At 39.0% G+C, this 22,644-nt stretch overlaps 1 protein-coding gene across 3 annotated transcripts in view; it reads left to right on the top strand.

The window, feature by feature from the left end:
* Positions 1 to 22,637, top strand: part of ANO6 (anoctamin 6) — a 77,557-nt gene extending 54,920 nt beyond the window's left edge. For 2 of the 3 annotated variants that reach the window (XM_065048604.1, XM_065048605.1), the window contains 11 exons: positions 312 to 372; positions 3,906 to 4,051; positions 5,546 to 5,623; positions 7,088 to 7,313; positions 8,197 to 8,366; positions 8,942 to 9,039; positions 10,384 to 10,514; positions 11,297 to 11,502; positions 16,716 to 16,915; positions 17,385 to 17,490; positions 18,463 to 22,637. In XM_065048604.1, the coding sequence (XP_064904676.1) occupies positions 312 to 372; positions 3,906 to 4,051; positions 5,546 to 5,623; positions 7,088 to 7,313; positions 8,197 to 8,366; positions 8,942 to 9,039; positions 10,384 to 10,514; positions 11,297 to 11,502; positions 16,716 to 16,915; positions 17,385 to 17,490; positions 18,463 to 18,669 (1,629 nt within the window). In that variant the 3' untranslated portion in view covers positions 18,670 to 22,637. The other variant, XM_065048606.1, reaches the window with a different exon arrangement.
* Positions 22,638 to 22,644: the final 7 nt, after the last annotated feature.

The raw sequence follows: 22,644 nt of genomic DNA, 5'->3' as shown, positions 1-22,644 counted from the left end.
CAGAGGCACTGTTTTTCCTCTTCCTGTGCAACAGATGGAAGGAAGTTTGATAGCAAACGATTTTACTATCCTCTTGCTGCATATTTGGCTTATATTTTTAATTCTGGGGTTTGCATTTAATTTCCTCAATTTACTGGAGAGTGTTGTACATTGACAGAAATTGAGGAAACACAATCAATAAAGATAGTTTATTAAAGTACATAAAATCTAAAAATCAACACGTTCAGTAAGCAGCTTCTGTTCTAGGTCAGTATAGAAGAAAAAATGGTTGATTAAATTTTAAGCCCTTTTTTTTTTTCCCATTTTTCCAGAAACTCTGTGTATTTGATAGCTTTGGAACACTGGTGTTTGCAGTATTTATGGGAATATGGGGTAAGTTGATTTCAACAGCTATGGTTTGTAATCTAATTTTGGCTAAACCTCAGCATCAGCCTAGGAAACGTGGATAAATTTGCAACTACTTCATTTTCTAGCACTCAGGACTTCACTAGTGGGTAGTTCCATAGGAGATACATATATTCACAGGAACTCTTTTTTAGCATTGTAAGAAAATTCGAAAAAATAATTAGAACCTAAAAGTTGGTCTTCAGTGTCTATTTTGTTTCATTCGACTTGGAGAAAAGTCCAAGAGAAGTGATTAGAGCTGCCTCATGTTCATCCAGTGGGAGCCAGCCACATGCTTAAGTGTATCTGGCAGAGGAGTTGGGTTTTTTACCAAGGAGTTTTGGACCTGCCTGTGCCTATTAGCAGCTGTGTGACTGTGCAAGGCAAATGAAAAATAGTTGTTTATTGTATTTCCCTGAATGTTTTTCCTCCTGTTTTTATCAAGAAGCTTATTCTAAAAAGTGTAGTGGTTACAAAAACTAGATTTATATTTGAGATGAGAAAATGTTTCTGGAAACAGGATGTTTCCCATGGGTGAAACTAACTGGTGCAGTATCATAGAATCATAGAATAGTTTGGGTTGGAAGGGACCTTCAAAGGTCATCTAGTCCAACCTCCTGCAATGAGCAGGGACATCTCCAACCAGATCAGGTTATCTACCACCTCTCTGGGCATCTACCATCTCTCTGGGCAACCTGTTCTAGTGTTTTTCCACCCTCATTGTAAAAAGTTTCTTCCTCATGTCCAGCCTGAATCTCCCCTCTTTTAGTTTAAACCCACTACGCCTCGTCCTGCCATAACACGCCCTTCTAATAAGTCTGTCTGCAATGGATTAGGCAAGGTTTATTTTCCCAGACACGGTTTCCTTTCTTCATATTAGCAACTTTTTTTAACTGGCTTTTATTGCCTTATCCTATCCAAAAATTGCCAAAATAAGTTATACATTAGGTCTATAAACAGGGCACTATTGAATTCATGGGTAGACTGGCAAGAATATATAATTTGCTTTCTTTCTAAAACGTACTGTATTTTTGTTTTCCTATGGTGACCTAAGGAGCTTCAAAATAGCTACTGCTTTAAAGAAATATGACCCCTATCATTTCAAAAACATTTCCTTCAAAATATACACTGAAATCAAAATATCAGCAGGAAATTCTCTAAATAAATAAATCAGAATTTTGATACTAATGTAATCATCTTCTGTCATCTGAATAGTTAATTTATCTGCAATTTGGTTTTTAATTAAAATTGTGCTTCCTGTTTTGAAGAATTATTGCGAGAGTAATAATTACAAAGTTGAGCTGCATGGTTATCGTGATGGTCTATTAGTATTCTTATCATAAGTCCACTATATAAAAAGGTGAACTGTATTACAGAAATTCAGTCTAAATAGTACTGAATCCAAATGACCCATGGTCCTGGTACAATTCCAGCTGTAATTTTCATCCTGCTCTAATACTTTTGTAGACCTTCTGGTCCAAAACAATTAAATTAATATTAGATTTTTAGATATATTATTGCATCATTATCATGAATACACTTTTAATAATTGCATATTTTTTTCAAAGATCTCAAAGCAGCATAAAACACCAGGGAATTTGGCCTCAGGAATTAGCCCTCTATATGTTAATGCTCTGGACCAACACTTCTGCCACTTCTATGATGGCATGACTAGACTGGCAAAGCTCCTGGAGCAGAAGCTTCCACCTCACTTGCTGCCATCACTGGGTCCCCTCCCTGAATAAGATCAATTAAACAAACAAATGTTCTCCAGTGGAGGCATTTCTTTTCAGACCTGGGTGACAGCTTCAGAGGCAAAATACCTGGACCATACTGCATGCAATGTTGAGGGACATGCAAAACGGGATACCACAAATCGCTGATGTGAGGTGGAATTAGCACTTGGATCTCCCGATTCTAAAATTCATTTGTTCCTACTGTTTAAAAAATGCTGGTTCAAAATAAAAGGGAAATGCCAAATCCAGCAGCAGCTCCTTCCCTGCTCTGAAAGACACAACTCGGCCCCTGATCTATTTTAGCTAGTACAAGTTTTCCCTTTATTTGGGCTGAGAGAGCTGTCCCTATGTTCTGTGCCCTTCTCCTGCTGTTAATACAGAGGCCATTGCAGAAGGAGGCCCTGCGCTTCTGGACTCTCCAGCAACAGCTGGATTTGCAGCTGGAGCAAATCAGTACAGCCTGTAGCTGATTCAGGCTGGGCAGCAGTTAGAGGTTTATGGAAGACTAATCTCCTTGCTCTGCAGGAAAAGGCAGATGTGATCCTCTAGCCCACTGCTTGGAGTGGCCTTTGTGCTTCCAAGCATGAAGTATCTGAGAAGTCCTTGTGAAAGAGGCCCCCGAATAACCTGGGGAGGAGGATTTCCTGGGGTTTTGCCCATGTGTGGATGCCAAGCCCATGGAGCTTTCTGGGTTTTAAATGCTTCAGTTTGGGGTTTATTGACCACACCTGATTTTTGAAATAACCTTTAATATTTGGACTTGTAACTGCATGCCATTGATGTTTCATCATTCAGCATGAGGGGCTGAAATAATAAAAAGAAACACTTGTAGGTTTAATTACTTGCAGGCAGTAGGAGTATTGAGGAGTGCAGTGAGGGGACACTAACTCCTCCTGGAGCCAGAGCCACAGAGACACAACACTCATTTAATCTGAGGATGCATTTTGCCAGTAATAAAGCATCTGGGAGCCCTGGAAGCATGGTACTGACACCCATCGTCCTGAGCTCCCACCAGCCTTCTCAGCTGGGCCTGTCATTGCCTCTGCTGCCAGATCTACCTGCATCATGTCTCAGGACAAGGTAATCAGTTTGGCACCACTTAGGCTTCTGTGTACCTGATCCCCCAGTGCTTCCAGTTGTAGGAGCACAGTCGAGGGAAATTGTTGACCCAGCCCAGAGAGTTTCTAGGCTCCAGGGGATGCAGAAAGAGCTGCAGACCATTCAGATTCATGTTAGAAAAGGAACAAAGAGGCCTGTCTTTCAGCCACTTTACCTGAACCAGCATGGATTCTTGTAGTCTGCAAACTGATAATTTGTCCATACAAAAATTACAGACTGCATGAACATGAGCTTTTTTCTGTGGCAATTTTTGGCATACTGAGTTTTTCCTTTCTAGAAGTCCTGCACTCTCCAGCATTTTGTCTTCACCTATCCAAACAACTTGCTTTTTTTATGCGTCCAGTTTTAAACTTTTTCAAAAGCAGTCTGTAATATGAAATCAAAAGTGCTCATATTCTAGCCTTAGGCAGAAAGCAAATGTATATGTATTCTTTAACATGTGCTTACAACACCATTTATCCCAGGTTTCTTTTATTAAAGTACCTGTGTATCCAAAGCAATAATTGCATAAAGAAGTAGATCCAGTTATTTTCACCATTGCAGTAGCCATAAGGATTTTTTTCCGTGTCTGTGGAAATCTGTGTGGAAAACATGAGCCACACGTTACAACCCAAGTAGTGCACAACACTCACTTGCTATCTCTCACTTTGTTTGTCTTCTGGATAGTTACTTTGTTTTTGGAGTTTTGGAAGCGACGACAAGCTGAACTGGAGTATGAATGGGACACAGTTGAGTACTTAGAGCAAGAAGAACAAGTGCGCCCAGAATATGAAGCTCGATGCACTCATGTAGTAATGAATGAAATCACACAGGTGAGGAATATTCTGATAGCTGGTGATGGCTACTGCAATAGATGTGTTGTGAGAAGACACTATGGAAATGGTGTATCTGGACTGGAGCTGTAAAAATCAGCAGTGCTTTCAAGGAGTCCTGATAAGCTGGCTTGGAAATAGTGAACTTATAAAGTACAGATGTGTGGGAAGAAATTTATACCTAACTGTAGGCACCTTAATGTGGTTGCCTGTTCAAGGAGCTTGCACTGCTGAGATTCCTGTGTCATAAATAAACAGAAGTAGGCACTGTCCCCAGGTTAGGAGACTAAGTCTACTTTATTAAATCCCCTAAGAAATGATTCAGTGTTGCTGCCAGAGGCCAGATCACTGAGAATTTGCTATCTTTGCCTAACAATGTATCAGGAAAAAAGCGGAAAATAGAGGGAAAGAAGTTACATTATCTATCATGCCAAGACTGATTTTTTAACCAAAGATGTTTCTGTTTGAAACATGTATAAATAGGTATTGTTGCCAAGTGCATGTGGATGCAATTATGATTAATAACAGCAAATTCACAGAGACAAGGATAATCCTCATTTCAATGAAATAGGATTCATATTTATGAGGATCTTAGTTTAGATCTCTATTTATTATACATTTTGAGTAGCTTTAGCTTCTGTAGCTCACTCCAGCTCAGCTTCACTTTTTATTATTCTCTGTCAATATATTACTCTGGCATTTATCTGATCATTTGTATTGCTTTCACATTCCATTCACATTATACTAATGTTTATTAGAGGGCACTTGAAAACTTTCAAAATTAACTGCCAGAGCTGAAACTATCCTATATAGATCTTCTTTTTATATCTTGTACTACAAAAAATGTGGTTCTGTTTAAAGGCTTATAAACCTATGCTACCTTTAATGCATGAAGTCATAGCTAGAAAGTTCCTTTCAGGCAGCTCAAGGAGTGAAGAATACACTAAAACATAGCCATTTTGATCCTCAGAGATCCTATAAAGACTCAGTGAATTTTCACACCGCCATATTGAGGTAGACATTTTCCTTGGGAAAGCTATTGCATTGTTCCTATGGAATAAATTGAGAAATGCAGAGATCAGGGACCAAAATTATAGTGCCTGCTAATTCTAGTCAATATCAGGTTTGACAGATAATGACCTTGGATGTCACGACCAGCCAAGAAAGACAAGTCCACTCAAAAGGATTATGCACCCTGTCATAGCTGAAGTTAGAAAGAAATGAGGATATTCTATGGGAGTCATTATGGAAGTAATTTTTATCTTAAAATGGGCAGCAAAAAAAAAAAAAAAAAAGACACCTGTAATCAGGCAAGACTGAAAATAATGAATAAATGTGAGTTTCCAGTATAACAAAGCAGTAGAGGAAACACAATCTAGGACTTCTTTCTTTTTTTCTGCCCTCAGTATCATAAAGGGTGTAATTGGAGTTCACAAAAAAAAATACGAAGAAAAGACTGGGTGCATCCTTAATCTGTTTGTAAATCTTCTACAGCAAGAAGAACATGTGCCATACACTGCCTGTGGGAAGTGCATACGGATGACTTTCTGTACAAGTGCAGTCTTCTTCTGGGTAAAGTTCTCCTATTCTTGCACCTCATGAATTTCCATCTCTAGTAAGTGTGTAAATAAAGATCCTCCTGAACTGAACAAAAGGTAACAATGGAACAGGTTCAGCTGGACTTCCAACTGAAGCATAAACCAAGCCCATAAGGTATGGGCCCACATGAAGATGGCAGCTGTACTCACTCATTAGCATACAGTCAACAAAAAATATTATCAAAACATCCTGCAGCTGTAGCTTTTGAGATACACTTGTGAATGTGCTTCATTGGTTTTTCCCTCATTATTTTAAGACAAATGTCTTTGCTTTGGGGGCAGGGGAAGTAGAGGAAAAGACTTTGGTTTATACGCTTTCCTCCCTGCCAGTTTCTATCCTACTTATTCCAATTGTTTGCTTCAATATCATGTCTAACAGTCCTGGGCCTCTTTCAGGGTTTTCATTACGCTTAACGAAAGCTGAGCCCTCTCTAATCTTCCAGAGCTACCGTTACTTTAATTACGACTCAACTTGAAAGCAGACCAGTCACCCATGAAACAATATATAACATGGTGATCATGCCCGGAGAGGTCGCATTGAAAAGCTCAGTGTTTTAGCATGCTGTGTGTCTTCCTCACCTGTAGCACAAACAGCAGCTGGAAGAGACCTCATCCTCGGTGACAGGAGATGGAGCAGTGGCTGGCAGCTCAGGAGGGACTCAGCATTAACATGTCTGAAACACAAAGGGAAGAATATTGGCTCACTGTTGGGTTTAAACAGGCAGGACTTCAGGTTGAGGGAGGTAGTTTGGTCTAGAGTTGTCACCTGTGTTACTGCACTCATTATGTGCAGGGATGGGGAGCTAGGCAGCAGTTTGCAGAGGTAATGAAAAAAAGATTTGCAGCACTGGGGACCTTAATCTGAATAATAGCTAGACAACTAGCAAGAAATAAAGGTAGGAAATGAAGAAGAAAGAGAAGAGAAGGCAAGCAAGATAGGATACGTGGATCATTAGTACAGCTTGTGCAGATAACATGGCTTGGCTTACAATCTGTCTGTTCCTTTGAGGAGTCTTTAGTTTGTAACGTTATCATGGGAAAGAGAAGGTACAGCCCCCTCCATCATCAGGGCAGACTTGCTAGTATTTTCGCCATCCTGCCAATTGCCCAATGTCAAAAAAGGGAAATCTCTTCCATCACATGCCTCAAGGTGTAAGATTTGATTATGTATCTCATTATCTTTGCTTTCTTCATTACAAATCTTGTTATTAGTCATACCATCTCTTTTCTTTCCTGCAGATTGACTATGCTGCATGAAAAAAAACTTCTTTTATGAATTCTATATTTATTGCCTTCTATCTTATTTGATCATCCTCTTGCAATGGAATGACAGGCACACAACTGATTTCCTTTTCCCCATTGTAAAAAGAGCTTCAAACTCATGTTTTCCCAAAGTCAACGGTTCAACATTAACATATTTCTTGCGTTCCCTTGGCAGATTCTTTTGATTATTGCTTCAGTTATTGGAATAATTGTCTACAGGCTCTCAGTTTTCCTGGCGTTTTCTGCAACGTTGACACAGCACATTAGTGGAACGGAGGCAATTCGCAAGTACCTGACCCCACAGACAGCGACTTCAGTAACTGCTTCGTTCATCAGCTTTATAGTCATTATGGTTCTCAATGTCATCTATGAAAAAGTAGCAATCCTGATTACTGACTTCGGTATGTTGCTGAAGTACCTGAGATAGAAACTTGGAGTAAAACAGCAAGAAAAAATAGCATTTATATGTATAATAAGAATTCTAATAAACAAATGCCAGTACCACATATTACAGATTTTTCCCACCAAATCACACAATACCACCTAGAAATTTTCAAATACAGGTTTTCTCAATATCAAAGGAATCTGATATTCAGCTCTTTGCTTGAAAACTCCTTGTATAGCCAGCATGAAAGATCAATTGTTTACAGTTTTGTGCTTGTGAAACAGACAAAGCAAAGAAAATTACTATAATAACCAAGCTTTATGAAAACAGATCAGTAACGCATAACACATTCAATTACATTAGCTTTTGTTTATGGGGAGAATAGCTATTTTCTTGTAAATAAATGAAATAAGGTCACTCTTCCAAAGCTAGATACCATTCCCATGTTATTAAATAGATAAACAGTCACAAATATTATTATTCTTTATATCCAGGCCATCAACATTAAAGTAGCTATTTTACTTTAGATGTGTGAAGTAGTGCAGTGTTTTAATATAGTTTAATTTAATATTGTTTCATCAGTTCAAAGTGTTACATTTGCATCTTTTCTGAGTGTGCTGAATTTGAGTGCCTTTTTCTCTTAGTTATTGGAATTTTTGCTTTCTTTTTTTCTTTATTGTCAGGGAACAAATTATTTCCTTTTTACAACCCTTAAAGTTTTAGAATTAGCATACTGGTTACAGTAGACATGGGGATTATGTACAATCTGGTTTATAATACTCTCAGGAATACTAAGGAATACAAAGCATACACATACTTTTCCAGCTGAGGATCTAAAGTGGCTTGTAGGTTATATGTAGGTTGGGTCTTTTAGTATTTTTTTTTGTTTTTAATTGCAGAGCTTCCAAGGACACAGACTGATTATGAAAACAGTCTGACCACAAAGATGTTCTTGTTCCAGTTTGTCAACTACTATTCCTCATGCTTCTACATAGCCTTCTTTAAGGGTAAATTTGTAGGTCACCCTGGAAATCCAGTTTATTGGCTAGGAAAGTATCGCAATGAAGAGGTAAGAATGCATTACAGTGTTTTTAAATAGGAAGAGCCATTAGTCCAGGTGTTCTGATGCAGTTAGGAGTGTATAACATAGTTGTACATATTTAACATGAGAGTTCAAAAAGTGACTGTCTCTGAAGCAAATCACCTCCTTAGTAACCCCTGATGTAAAATAATACAACACGAGACCAATTGGGCTTAGAAATGTATTATGTGTACCCAGACAAGGATATTTTCCCATGGTCAAACAACCTGTGAATCAGCACAGAGGGGAAGGGGAGAACATCAGTGGAAGCATTCCTGTTCTGCTAGGTGACCTGCATCTGGTGACAAGACAGTGCAAATCTGCATGACTTCACCTGGTATTTCACTCTTTCTCTAGTGTCCTGTCAGCCTAGCACATGTAACAATATGTGGCCTGGAAATGTTTTTTGCATACCTTACTGAAAATCTTTGCCCAAATAGTCATTTTGTGTTGCTTTAAGAAAGTTATCATAACAAACCAGGAATGCATTATTTTAAAAGCATCATTCATGCTTGAAAAGTTCCCTGGCTTCAAAAATCTTTCATGACTCTCCCAACCTTCAGTGTGATCCAGGCGGATGTCTCCTTGAACTCACAACTCAGCTTGCCATCATAGTAGGAGGTAAAGCAATCTGGAACAACATTCAAGAAGTGCTTCTTCCGTAAGTTCAAACTATTAAGTAAAGTGCTCTTTTGTATTTGAAAGATACTGCTTTTGCTTGATGCATTCAGGCATTTGGTCACTGAATTTGATAGGAGTGCATTGTATTCTAAAAGAATAAGACTGGTCTTTTGGTGCCTTTTTTATACAAATTGGATATTTTCAGTCTGGTAACCTGAGCTCCTGTCTGTGTCATTCTGGTTGTTTTTAGTTCTAATCAGAAATGCTTTCTTCCTCTGCAAATCATATTCAGTGTGTTTCAGGCTGGATGCTTAAAACTGAAGCAACAAAAGCTACGAAAATATTATACTAGACACTTTTGCTTAGTATTGAGTGGAATTATTTGTTATATGCTATATATTGGGCTTTTTAAGTTGTGCATAAGTTATTAATTTAACTCATTTAGGTTAACAGTCATATTTGACATTCATACTGCCTATACATTCTTTTTCAGTGGGGCAGATCTCTGGAAGGTCATAGAAATGTAGAATAGAATCATAGAATCAGTTAGGTTGGAAAAGACTCCCAAGATCATTAAGTGTAAATGTTAACCTGACACTGCCAAGTCCACCACTAAACCATTTTCCCAAGCACATTTACACATCTTTTAAATGCCTCCAGGGATGGTGACCCAACCACTTCCCTGGGCAGCCTGTTCCAATGCCTGACAAATACCTGAAGGGCAAGAGTAAAGTAGTGGGAGGCAGATTAATATCAATGACTGATGCCCAGTGACAGGACCAGAGGTGATGGGCACAAACTGAAACACAGAGGGTTCCCTCTGAACATAAGAAAACACCTTTTCACTGTGAGGGTGACCAAGCACTGGCACAGGTTGCCCAGAGAGGTTGCGGAGTCTCCATCCTTGGAGATATTCAAAAGCCATCTGGAAATGGTCCTGGGCAACTGGCTGCAGGTGGCATTGCCTACACAAGGAGGGGTTGGACCAGATGAGCTCCAGACATGCCTTCCAACCTCAACCATTCAATGATTCTGTGAATTTTTTGATCAGAAGGAACTAATCTGTCTAGCAACAGGCCTACATTTAATTTAGTTTTTTGTTACCTTGAATTTCATGTCGTCATTCACCTGTAAAACCTGAGTATAAATCACTATGATTCTGATATATTGCCCTTTTACACCCTTATTTATAGGTGTAAATAACTGCTCTCAGGGTAAAGCAATAGAAGATTATGCTCACATTTGAAGGAATTTTCCAGTAATTTAAGAATAACTAAAAGCCACTGTTCAAAGCTGTAACAACACAAATGTCAATTTTTTCCATTTACCAAACTTTTTAGGTTATTTTACCAATGTTAGTGGTCTTTTTCTCCCTGGCTGATAGTTGGGTTAAGAATCTAATTGGAAGATACTGTGCAGCTGCTAGATCAGAAAAAGTTGTTCCACGCTGGGAACAGGACTACCACCTGCAGCCCGTTGGAAAACTTGGACTGTTTTATGAGTACCTTGAAATGGGTAAGTGACAGTTCAGATTCACTATCACTCCTGGGTACAAACACGCTCCAAAGAAAATCTTCATACAAGCACTGCTTAATAAGTCTATAGGCAGAGGAGACATGAATATTTTCCAAGACAAGTTTTGATGGGACATTATAGAGAGTTTCGCGAGCTTTTATTATATTAAGCACCTACACCTCAATCCCATTTATAAGTAGGAAACAGCATGTGCTGCTTCTTTGCCCATTCTCTGAGAAATGCACCCAGAAGGCAGCCCACTTCCATGCTCCATGTTGTGCAGCAGAGCCCTGTGCCAGGCTGCTCTGATGGGGTCTGCAGTCACCAGGACCTGTCACTGGTCTCTTGGGAGCTGGCATGTCTCCCCTCTGTTCTGCCACAGCATTGCCAGCATACTTGTCACAGCACTCGGGCACCAATAAAACGATTCAGGCTTTCCAGCACAGCACTGAGACAGATAGTCATGAGATTTCCAAGTCTTCATGATGAAGATGTAAGAAAGAAATGGATGTTTGAATACATCAGTTTAAATGGATGTTTAAATACATACAGTTGCTCTTGGTGTGTTGTGACTTGTAACATTTTTCTGTCCTCGCCACCTAGCAGGTTTTTCCAGTTCTGTTGTGCTCCTGCTTCCTCATATGTAAGATTCTCTAGGAACTCAGCTACTTGGTCTTGTCTCCATCTCCCACATTTGGAGTATATAAAGTGTACATGCTCACATATGCTTATCTTGAGTAAGTGAAAGCTTCATCGATGTATGTAACCTCTCACTTTGACAGTTATACAGTTTGGCTTTGTCACTCTTTTTGTGGCATCGTTCCCCCTGGCTCCTCTTCTGGCTCTGATTAACAACATGTTGGAAATCCGGTTGGATGCCTGGAAACTAACAACCCAGTTCCGGCGCATGGTTCCACAGAAGGCACAAGACATCGGCGCCTGGCAGCCCATCATGCAAGGCATCGCCATTCTGGCTGTGGTCACCAACGTAAGTACTTGGCCAACAACTGCAAAATGTAAAATGCCTTCACTGCGGGTGTTGCATCCAGATGTGGGGGTCACATGTGGCAAGGTAGCACTTGAACAATCCTAAATTAATTACAAGTATCAGTCCCTTAAGACTGAGGCCCCTCTGAATTAGATTCTCAGTTACTTTTCAGATGTTTTAGAAGCAGAATATGGCTACTGTCTAAAACATTGTATCTAAAGAAAACAAATTTTATTTAGAGTTGCTGGAGTCTTCAGGAAAATCTGTTACGTATGAAGACTATAGCACCTCTTTCCCAAAATTATTGCACATAATACAGATATGTTTTCAGATGGTCTACAGTTAAATGCATGAATTTTGAAAAAAAATAAGTTGCAGTTTAGTGAAGTTATAATTGTTTGTTGTTTCTACTTGTTACATTTACTCTGCTCAATTACTTCATATTTGTATTTGGCTTTAAGCAATTTTGCACTTAAAACAGAAATTCAGCTTATTTCTTGTGTACTTAAAAATACAGTGTATGCTCAAAATTGCAGCACTTACCTTTTGAGATCACAATTTTCTGAGAATTTTGAAATTCATCTATTTTTCAGTTGGAGTTAAAATTAATTTTTAAAGGGTTTCTTTAAAATATGTAGATTTTTTTTTTCCTGATGAATATACTCCTAATAATGAAATTCAGACCTTTCAAATTTCCCATACTGTTAATTCATCAAGATCTTATACATAGACTGCATTGTGGGGAGAAAAACAATCCACTGGAGTTTTCCACTGTGAATTATTTGATTATTAGATCCAGAGTGGATTTCCATGATTAGGTAAATATTATATTTCAGCCTCAGCTATCAGATGTATTTTCAAGTATTCAAAGTCCTCCCAAAATTGCACTTATTCTTGTTCAGAACTTTATTTCACACTGTAGAAATTCAACAGGTATGGCAAACATAGCTAGAATGTAGAGAATAGACTCAGGAGAACATAAAAGCAGAGAAATAGGCACAGAGAAATAAGCACAGAGAAATGATGGAAGAAGAGAACTTGAGAATGGAAAATTTATAAGAGAATCTGAGAGACAGACAGCAAGCTCAAGCGTATGTTCCAGCTGTTTCACACTGCTCTGCTGAGGCAAGCCAAACATAAATCCAGCTGTTCCATAGGCATGTGGAACATTTAAGGCCTTCTAGTAAATCTGCTGTTAAAATTTAAAACAAAAATGATGCAACTTTGATAACACATGTTCAGATTTCTAGATGTGTCAGGTGACACGAGAGATAGTTTTGGGCTCTTTTGTTTTAGTGCTTGTGCCAAAAAATTGTTAGTGATAACTGTCCCAGCAGATGATGCAAATCCTAGCAGATAATGCAAATTCCCAGATGAAGCATAACTTCACCTAGCATAGCTAGAAGTTGAGGCAACTTTATTGGTGCATCAATATTCTCTTTCGAACTATGCTGCTAGAAAGCTTATAAAATTAAAGGCAAAAAATGTTTCAGATGCCATGGAAGGAAAACAAATACATAATGCTGTTGGAGATGCTGACTTTCCTAGTCAGTCCAGCTGGATCTTGTGATACCACTATGAAAGAAAAATTGTTACAAGTACCTTAGTCGTAGTCCTTATGATATTCAGGGCAAGGTTTAAGTGGCTTTGGTGACCTTATGGTGACTCAGACATGTTTAGGCTTCTGTTAGGAATGTATTCATGACCTGCTTTCCGCAGAAAAAAGACCCAGCAATAGGTGCTACTCAGTCACAGCCCACCTGAGGCTAATCTGAGTTTTGCACCTTTTTTCACTCCAAATTCCTCCTTATGTGCTACAACCCTCAAGGCATCACTGAAAATGTGCCGTTCTCGATATGCAAAAGTATATTTACAGCTTGGTATTACCCTCTGTCCTCCTTGACAGGCACTCAACGCCAGTGCTCGTGTGACTGTTAACTGCAGGCAGGTTTATTTTAGAGTCACGCATTTTGGAGGTCTCACATGTTAGATACAGTTAATGTCAGTGTGAACATGGTGCATTTGCCACTGACACCAGTGGGGCTATGATCACGTGAGAGGCACAGCGTCAGGGACTCTCATGCTCAAAAGGCTGTGCTGCAGGTGTTGTAAGGACCTCAAAGAGATCCGTATTTCTTGCTAATGAAGTGTGGTTATAAAGCCATGTATTAGAGCAAATGCTAGAAGCGGTTTTATTCCTTTAAGTCTGTTTTTTTCTTGTTTGATATCCACAATCTAGCATAGGTCATCGGTCTTTACTATTCCTGCCTTGATGTTTCCTTAGTACACAGAAACTTTATTCTCTTTTACGTGACTTGTTACAGCTGATTAGACTTGGGTAATGTGTCTTCTCCTTCACGCATTACCTTTGTAACATCTGCTAGTAACTTGCAAGCAACTTTTTAGAAAACTATCCATTTCTAGAGCTGCTGCTCAGGCACTGGACTTGCTATTGCATGACACCAAAAGCATCTGTTGTTGATTTGAAGACTGATTTTAATTAGTTATGGTACAAATGGAAAATTGTGCGCAGTAAAGCTCGGGAAGGAGAGAATGTGCTATTTGTTTGTAGTTCTCCAGTGCAATACTCTGAAATGCAGCCCACCACTCAGGAGAAAAAACCTTTTTCCTTTGAGACAATGCTGTAGGATTAGCTTTCACATTTCTGTCCTTGCAGCTCTCTGGAGCACATCTGGAGATCATTCTGAGAGAGGGAGGAGAGTGAGACAGGGTTCAGATTAAGGATGATGAGAGACCTGGGGCCTTGCAGAAAAATTCAGTAAGAACAAATATTAAGTTCTGTAAATATACCATATTCCAGCATCTTTCTAAATGATACAAAGAAGCAGCATCAAACTTCTTTGATCCAAAGGGAGAAGGGTTTTTTTTGCCTTACTGTTCAGTTGCTATTAGTTCATTTAGGGTCTGACTGTATGAGCTAATGAACAGAAAGAAATTACACATAACTAAAACTTTCTGTGCTTGTACTTCAGTTAAAAATAGGAATTTAGGTGTGAGGTTGTCTCCCTGCAACTGCAAGACACAGCACTATATATTTCTCGTAAGCCAAAAACACCTACTCTGTGTGTAAATATAAAAAACACATAATTTTCACTTCATTGCACACTGACATGTAATTCTTAAAAACAGGTTTCAAAAGTGCATGCCAACTACATTTGATTTAAGCCAGAGTAGAGTACAAAAAAAAACCCAATCTTATCCTTGAAAGTTTTAAACAAGTTTATTTTAGTCTTAGGACACCTCCCTTTTCTTTCTCATCAGCCAAACTAACTTTCTCTCAACTAAATTCAATTGTAACAATATTTTGGAGAAACAAATATCGATTTTGGACCACAGTCTCAATCTTAAGTCTTTATTCTGCAGCTTTTGTCTTGACTAGAGTTTAGCTTTTCTGTTACTTGAAAATAAACCAGTTCAAATGGTAAGGCATTAGGACAGTGTTGACCATTTGGCAGTGATGCTACTTGAGGTGGGGTGAGTCTTGCAGACTTTTCAGCTCCTCACCCTTTGCCTTCCCTGGATTTTCCCCTTGTCACTGTCTCTTATGTTGTGCTGCCACCAGCACTTTGACAAACATACGAGAAACCACATCAGGGAGAGGATCCATGCCAGATTCCCCACCAGATCATCACTGTGATCTGATCTGCTGCACGAGCACATGAGTGGCTGCCAGGGGCAGAGGCAGGAGGGACAGTGGTTGTTTTTGCTAGCACTGCCACCAAAGTGCTGTTTGAGGAACTGTAGGAGAGGTGTCCCCATTTTTTTTTTTTTATCCTTTTTCCTCTCTTTGCTTTTTTTACAGCTGTTGAAAATAGCTCCTCAGGCTGGGGTTCTCTTGCTGGGAATGCTGCATGAAGGTGGACAATCTTTACCACATCTCATGAGAACAAGGAAATACAGACTGCATTAATTGCAGGCTGGCATGAAGGGGAATAAAATACAGATATTAACCAGTTCTTATGCTCCTCTGATACCAAATACTGCTTAACTTTGCCCCTTCCTCTATCCCACACCTGCACTAGACTTTTTTCTGCCCTTTTTATGTATCTTTGCCTTCACCTCTCTCCCTCTGACCCTGTTAGACCTCTACCTCACACTTTTGTCCCCCAAGTCTCTGCCCTGGTTCTTTCCATCCATGTTGTCAAGTGTTTTTTTTTCCCTGCTGTGGAACAAGAGATTTCTCTTTCAGCTCTGGAGTGGAGCTCATCACTCCTTCCCAAGTGCTGGACACCAGAGATGCCTGTCATGATGCGCTGGGCAGACAGCCTCTCTCTAAGCAGTCTGCTGCACATCTCGCCAGTGGAAAGTCTTCCTCACAGAGAAGCCTTTTCAATGTGCAATAGCAGAAGAGGAGATTGGATTAAACATAATTAATCTGCCCTCCAGAAGATGTTTTGGGTAGTTCCTGAGTTTAGAAAAGACTTCCCACAACAAACCCACATGTCATATTTCCTACCCAGTTTGTCTCTAGCAGACTGAGTAGGACAGGGACTCCCTTGAGAGCAAAATAAAAACAAATGGTCACATCATATGTAAAACAGCACTATGCAGCTGCTATTAAAAATTATCTTGGCATCAAGAGCAGTTTCCACATGTAGTGACACTGAAACTTATGAGGCAACAACTGCCAAGATGAATTTGGTCTGGCTAGCACCTCAGAAAGAGTGGGATGTTTCTAGGGTCAGACATGGATTAGCTATATATATAAGTTATTGAATTATTTTACTCAAACCTCAGGCTTCCTGGTAAAACTTAATTTTCTGGTACTGAAGTACTTTTCTGTTTCCATAAGTTTCACCAGGCAGGATTTCTTTAAGCATCTTATAGGTACACCTGATGGCAGGCACATTTGCTGAAGGTTAGAGTACTTTAAGATGAGTTTTGCTGTTGGCCTTCACTGCATGCTCATGAAAAAAAAAGTGTGTTGTAGTATAACTTTCTTAAGGCATCCAACAGAGTGAGTGTAATTTTAAAACTATACAGAGTGCACATTCCAGAAAGAGATTGTTTTATGCTCATGAGTGACTAAGTGCTCATTTGCTGGGGGAACCACTGACTGGAAAAGCACATATTTTCTATTTTTAGCTCATACTGTAACTTTCAAGATAGCAAGTATATGACAAAGCCGTGTATATTAAGGCTTATTTCTTAAACACTACTCTGCTTTTTTGTCTTATTTTTCTGAAATGCAGGCTATGATCATTGCTTTTACATCTGACATGATTCCTCGTCTGGTTTATTACTGGTCCTTTTCAGTCCCTCCTTATGGGAGTCACAGCAGTTACACTATGAAAGGGTATATAAACAGTACACTTTCTGTCTTCAATATATCAGACTTTAAGAATGCAAGCAAGCCATTTTCCCCTTCATTTGGGAACCAAATGACATGCAGGCAAGTATCAAATAGCCATCCTTCTCCAATGACAAAAATAAATATAGTTTCTAAATATCTAAATCACCCAATTCAGTTAAAAATACCCAGGTAGAAATGTTAAAACACACTAAAAGCCAGTCTGTTTTGAATGGCAGAACTGAGTGGAAGTATTAATCCGTAAGTTTGTGCTACGCAGAAAATTCTTACTTTATTTTGCTTGTCTCATAATTGGTAGTGTTCAAAAAAAAGCACTTTAATACTTTAAAAGTTATATAAGAAATTATTAATTCAGTGGGGGGGAGCGGGGGTGGGAGCGTATTTCAGCCAAATATGTTTTATTCTGCACACACGAAGTTTGCTGTAGTTATGTGCAGTTGACGGTTCCTGGCTGCATTAAGCAGGGACATGTCTTGCTCCATCATCTGGCCACAGTGCCTTACTGCAGAGATGCCTCAGCCTAGTTCTGACTTCCCCGATTTGCTTTCAGATACCGAGATTTCCGCTACCCTCCTGGTCACCAGCACCAATATGAGCATAACATCTACTACTGGCATGTTATTGCAGCCAAGCTGGCTTTCATCATTGTCATGGAGGTAAGCGTAGAGGGCTTTGAGCGTTGCTTATTTAAACTTCTCTTCGCTCCCCTCCATGCAGAAAATCCCTCAATATGTTCTGTCCAGGCACAGGTATCAGAGCTGGCCATGTGTGCCAGCATGGACAAAAGCTTGGGAGATGTAAATAAAGTGTAGCAGCGTTAGAAAAAGAAGCCTCTGAAATCACGACATCAGCAAAGGATTGCTCCACATGTTTCCAGTTTCTTTTCCCAGTAACTGTAAAATGATTTTTAGTATCAGAAATAGAAGGGACAGTTACACACAAAATATTTTTACATGTACTTAGAGAAAGTTTGCGCGTAGCCTCATGAATACATGATACACGTGCACTAGCAGAGTGAAGTGTGTAAAGACAGTCACTGCAAGAGGTGAGTCTCTAGATGAGCATCAAAAAGCAATTGCTCCTTCCTCCGCAGGTACAATCTGGGCTCACAAAAGATAAGAGTCAGTCCAAGATGAAGGGAAAGGAATATTAGGTATTCTTACATCATAAAATGTGCTTTGGGCCTGATCCAGGGACTCCTGAAGTCATAGGAAACATGCAGCTGGTTCGATCAAAGCGCCTGTAGTAAAGTCCATTGCTCTACACTTATTTGGACAAACCCAAAACAATTTTTTTAAAACTGTAAACAATATTTCCATGCAGGGAAGGAGGACTGGGTATCAGGGTTGCTGCAAAGCAGGCAGAGAAGTTCTTGTTAAAAATAGGATTAGAAAATCAGAATTTTTTTTATCAGACAATTATTCTATTAATTACTTGTCTGCTTTTCAGAATATGGTCCCACTGTGATAGACACTGATACAAAACCAGCTCAGAGTTTTACAAGATAATGTGACATTTCAATAATAATATTATTAATAATGATAATAATAATAATAATAATAACAACAACAACAACAACGATGTCACGATCAAACGGACTGACATTTTTTCATTTTCACCTTCCCCAGCATGTTATATACTTTGTGAAGTTTATTATTTCATACATAATTCCGGATGTATCACAGAAGACCAAGAGCAAGGTCAAACGAGAGAAGTACCTAACACAGAAATTCTTGCATGAGAACGATCTCAAAGTTGTAAAGAAAAACATGGGGAAAATAGCCGACAAGATTATCAAAGGAGTAGAGAGCACTTTCCGACTGAAAGATGAATAAGTATTTTTTTCTATGGAATAACAGTATTTAGCCAACTAATACCTGTCCAGATATCACCAATGGTTAACCAAACACTTTGGATTAATTCCCTTTACCAAAGACTGTTTCTTGCAACTCTTAACTGTTCATTTACCTGTTTCCCTTGGACAAATGCAACCGCTGCGACTCAGAGAAGAGTTACCAATTTTTTAAACAGTTTTAGTAGGACATATTTTTTAACATATAAAGATGAAAGTTATTTATCATTTTAAGACAATGCACATTAATTCTCAAATACATAGAGTGCTTTCCACTTTATTTAGGCATCAGCTATTAGGTCTCTCATTTTACTTGACTAAAGTCTGAAGAACAAGAATGATTTGTTGTAAGAATACCATCATGTCCTCTGAAGGATTTTTGACTACTTGCTAACACAAACCCGAACTATAAAACAAAGAAGAAAAGCCATAACATGAAGGAAAGAGGTGGAAAATACAACTCAAAATCATGTTCTTTAGTCATTGGAATAGACATAATAAGCGCTGTTGTGTGCTACACTGAATTAGCTATGCATACTGAGACTTAAATGGATAACAAGATACTTCAATTAATCATGCACTTGGATCACAAGAAGCAGCAGGACTGTAAGCCCATCCTGTTCATCAATCTCTGTGTAAACAGGAGAATTGCCTTTGAAATCAATGCCTACAAACTGACTTTATAGCACTCCAAGAGAGTAGAAAACTCAGGTATTTTATCTTTCCCCAGTCAATGTACTTTCATTAGTTCACGTGCCCATTCTGCTCTGAATGACCGTAGCATTGAAGGTCTCCTACCTGTAACAGTAATGAGTGTTAGGAGTCTTTCCACGTACTAAATCAATATTTGTGGAGGGCTGTCTACTGCATTTTTCTCACACCAAAGGCACTGAGCTCTTCCCAACAGATTTTGACACAGGAAGAATGTGCAGCTGGACCTGTTGTGATGCAACATTGCGTGATAACGTGAACTCTGGCAAGACCATGAATCTATTGAAACTGGAAGTTGGAATAAACCATTTAATATGCCGTAACCATGCTATGAAGCTTAATATAACTAAGAACAATGTTAGAAGTGAGGATGCATGTGCTAGAGCCATCGGTCATCTTCAAATTAGTCTACAGATCTGCTTGGCTATTTTGACTCCAGTACAAACTGGGATTTAGGGAATTACAGATCAAGCATATATGTGGAGCTCCACTTTGTATCTGCAGCAGTGATATTTCAGATTATTAACTTGCTTTCTTTTAACAGTTTTAATGGACTGATTTCTACAAATTCTAAAAACCAAAATATTGTTAAAAAAGCAAAAGTATGCCTGTGATCTGTAAACCAGGTGATGACTGTAGCATTTTTGATTTTGTACTCTTCTTAAATGTAATAGAATTTTTCAGCAGATTATTCATATAGCTTTTTATATGTTAAGTTCATTTGCAGAAACTAAGTAGCATTTATAAGATGTATTTTATCCCATTAATAATCAGAAGGAATCAAACAGCTGAATTTTGTAGCAAAATTTATGAATCCTGACTGCCATGTACCTCAAGCCTATTCTTTGAAAAGGCAACATTTAAACCAGCACATGAGGGGAGTCTTTTCAGCAGTCCTGATACACAAGCTTTCACTCAACAAGACTTTGCACGATTGCATGGAAGAATGTGAGAGGAAAGCTTGGTTCAAAAAACAAGGAAAGTCGAAAGAAAGAAACTCACACTTCCAGAGAACCACTTGCATTTCTGACACTGAAGGACTGAAGCTTACTTATTATGATGTCTAGAAAACTTTGTGTAGACACCACCTTAAGACAGGAAAACAAGATAGCACACAAAAATTAATGACAGCCAACCAGAGTAGCAATGGAAGCGGTATTTTTTGCACAGGGAATTCTATTATTTGCCATTTGTTTTGGTTTTTGCTGGAACCATAACAAGTCTTTCATTTACCAGGAAGCAAATATAAACTGGGCAGATGGACCAAGAGAAGTTTCCAAAGAAGACAGAATTTCTTACAAAAATATATCCCCCCGATACCGTCTTGACCTTTTCCCCTGATTACAGAATGGGTGAGGTTGGAAGGCACCTCTGAAGATCATCTGGTCCAACCCCCTGCTCACATAGGGCTACCTAGAGCCAGTTGCCCAGGACCATGACCAGATGGCTTTTGAGTATCTTTAAGGACGGAGACTTGACAACCTCCCCTGGGCAACCTGTGCCAGTGTTGGTCACCTCTCAGAGTGAAAATGTGCTCCTTGATGTTTAGAGGGAACCTACTGTGTTTCCGTTTGTGCCCACTGTCCTGTCACCACATAGTATTCCAAACTTCTGTTTAAAACAATTTTTAATCCAAAAAACTGCTTCATGGAACAATTTTCATTTAGTACTTGGGACTTCCTTCTGTGAAATGAGTTTGGCCAAAAAGGCCAATTGGCTCCTTTCAGATTTGGAGCTTTTGATTTTACCTTTGAACTGGCTGGGCCCCATCTGCAATTACGTACAGCTGAGAAATACCATTTTCACTCCCTATCAGTGTCCAGAGAACCAGTGTGCCTTATATACCCTTTCAGGAGTGGTGTTGGAGGGCTGAGGCACGCAAGCAATCATCCTGTGACCAGGGGGAAAAATGCAGCACGAAATTGACCACTTCAGGTAATTATTTGGTCTTAAGGAAGCATTTATTGCCCTCTTTGTGAGGTAAAGAGATTAGGAAACAAAGGAATTGAGTGCCTTGCCCGGGGTCCCTCTGAGCAGTGGCTTAAGGCAAATTTTCAGAAGTGCCTGGTCTTCTGCTCCTTGTTTGGTTCCTGTGGCCTCTCTCACCCCTTTTTACATCAGTCGACAGCATTTCCTAAAGGAGGAGTTGGCCCCCAATGCCATCGAGAGTTTATATTCCTGCCTTTAAAATAATGGTTTTAAAAAATGATAAGTCAGAAAAGCACGTATATCTATGACTTGGGATCCTCCAGTAATAAAATCTTAATCAACTTTGGGTGTCTTTCTACATTATCATTTTTGTTCAGATCAAGAATGTGCTTTTGAAATTAGTCTCCCACTTGTTCCCACTTTCTGGACAGTGCTTCCTTTCACAGACTGGTCTTAGGGCACATGGACTACATTCCTCTCGGTTTAAGCTGAACCAGAAGGCAGGTTTTAGACATGCACTTAATGGTCTCTGACAGGCACTTAGTACAGAGAACTAAAACCAGAGTTAGGCTGAAGAGAGCTGTGAGTACTGTGTGAGCATCACCCAGTCAACATCAACTTTTTGCTCTAGTGATTTGCTTCTGAAGTGCCACACTCCTTGCTAATGTAGTTGTAACATTTGATTTCCGAAGACATTACAATAAGAATTCAGTTTAGTTTGCTGTATGCACAGTGTTATTCACAGCACAGTTCTGATGAGAGAGAAAGAAGCAGAAAAACAACAGAGTGCCTAATAATTGCATTTTAATAGTTCGATTTCAGCTGTGCAATTTCTGTAGCCTCTACCTCCAACTGCTGAAATGTGCTTGGCTTGTACACAGGGAGCTCTGCGGAGGCATCAGAACAAAATGCTGAGGGGGCAGTTGCCAACATAGGAGTATTTGTAACTTTTTCTTTTTAGGACAAGTCACTTTAATAATAGTTAAAGATCTGCTGGAAGGGAAAATTAACATTTGTTTTAAACTATGAATCAATTTTGCCCTTTTTTACACATGATATGTAGGCCAGACTCTTACTTTGTACTGATCTGTTGAAGTCAGGGTGAATTTGGACCAGTGACTATTTAATTGCCTTAACAAGCTCCATAAATTACAGACCGTCACCACTGTTTTAGACTCTGTATGTTGTTAACATTCAGAATGTAAGAATGTATTTTTTGTATTTTTTCTAAGAATGTTTGCTATTAGTTTCTGAATATTAAGATTTCTTTATATTTATTGTCATTAAATAAAGTCTATTTTAAAATAACAATACATCT

This window comes from Columba livia, chromosome 1 (genome assembly GCF_036013475.1).
Source record: "Columba livia isolate bColLiv1 breed racing homer chromosome 1, bColLiv1.pat.W.v2, whole genome shotgun sequence".
NCBI lineage: Eukaryota > Metazoa > Chordata > Aves > Columbiformes > Columbidae > Columba > Columba livia.
Note: the sequence above shows the minus strand (reverse complement) of the source record. Positions and strands in the feature narration are given on the sequence as shown.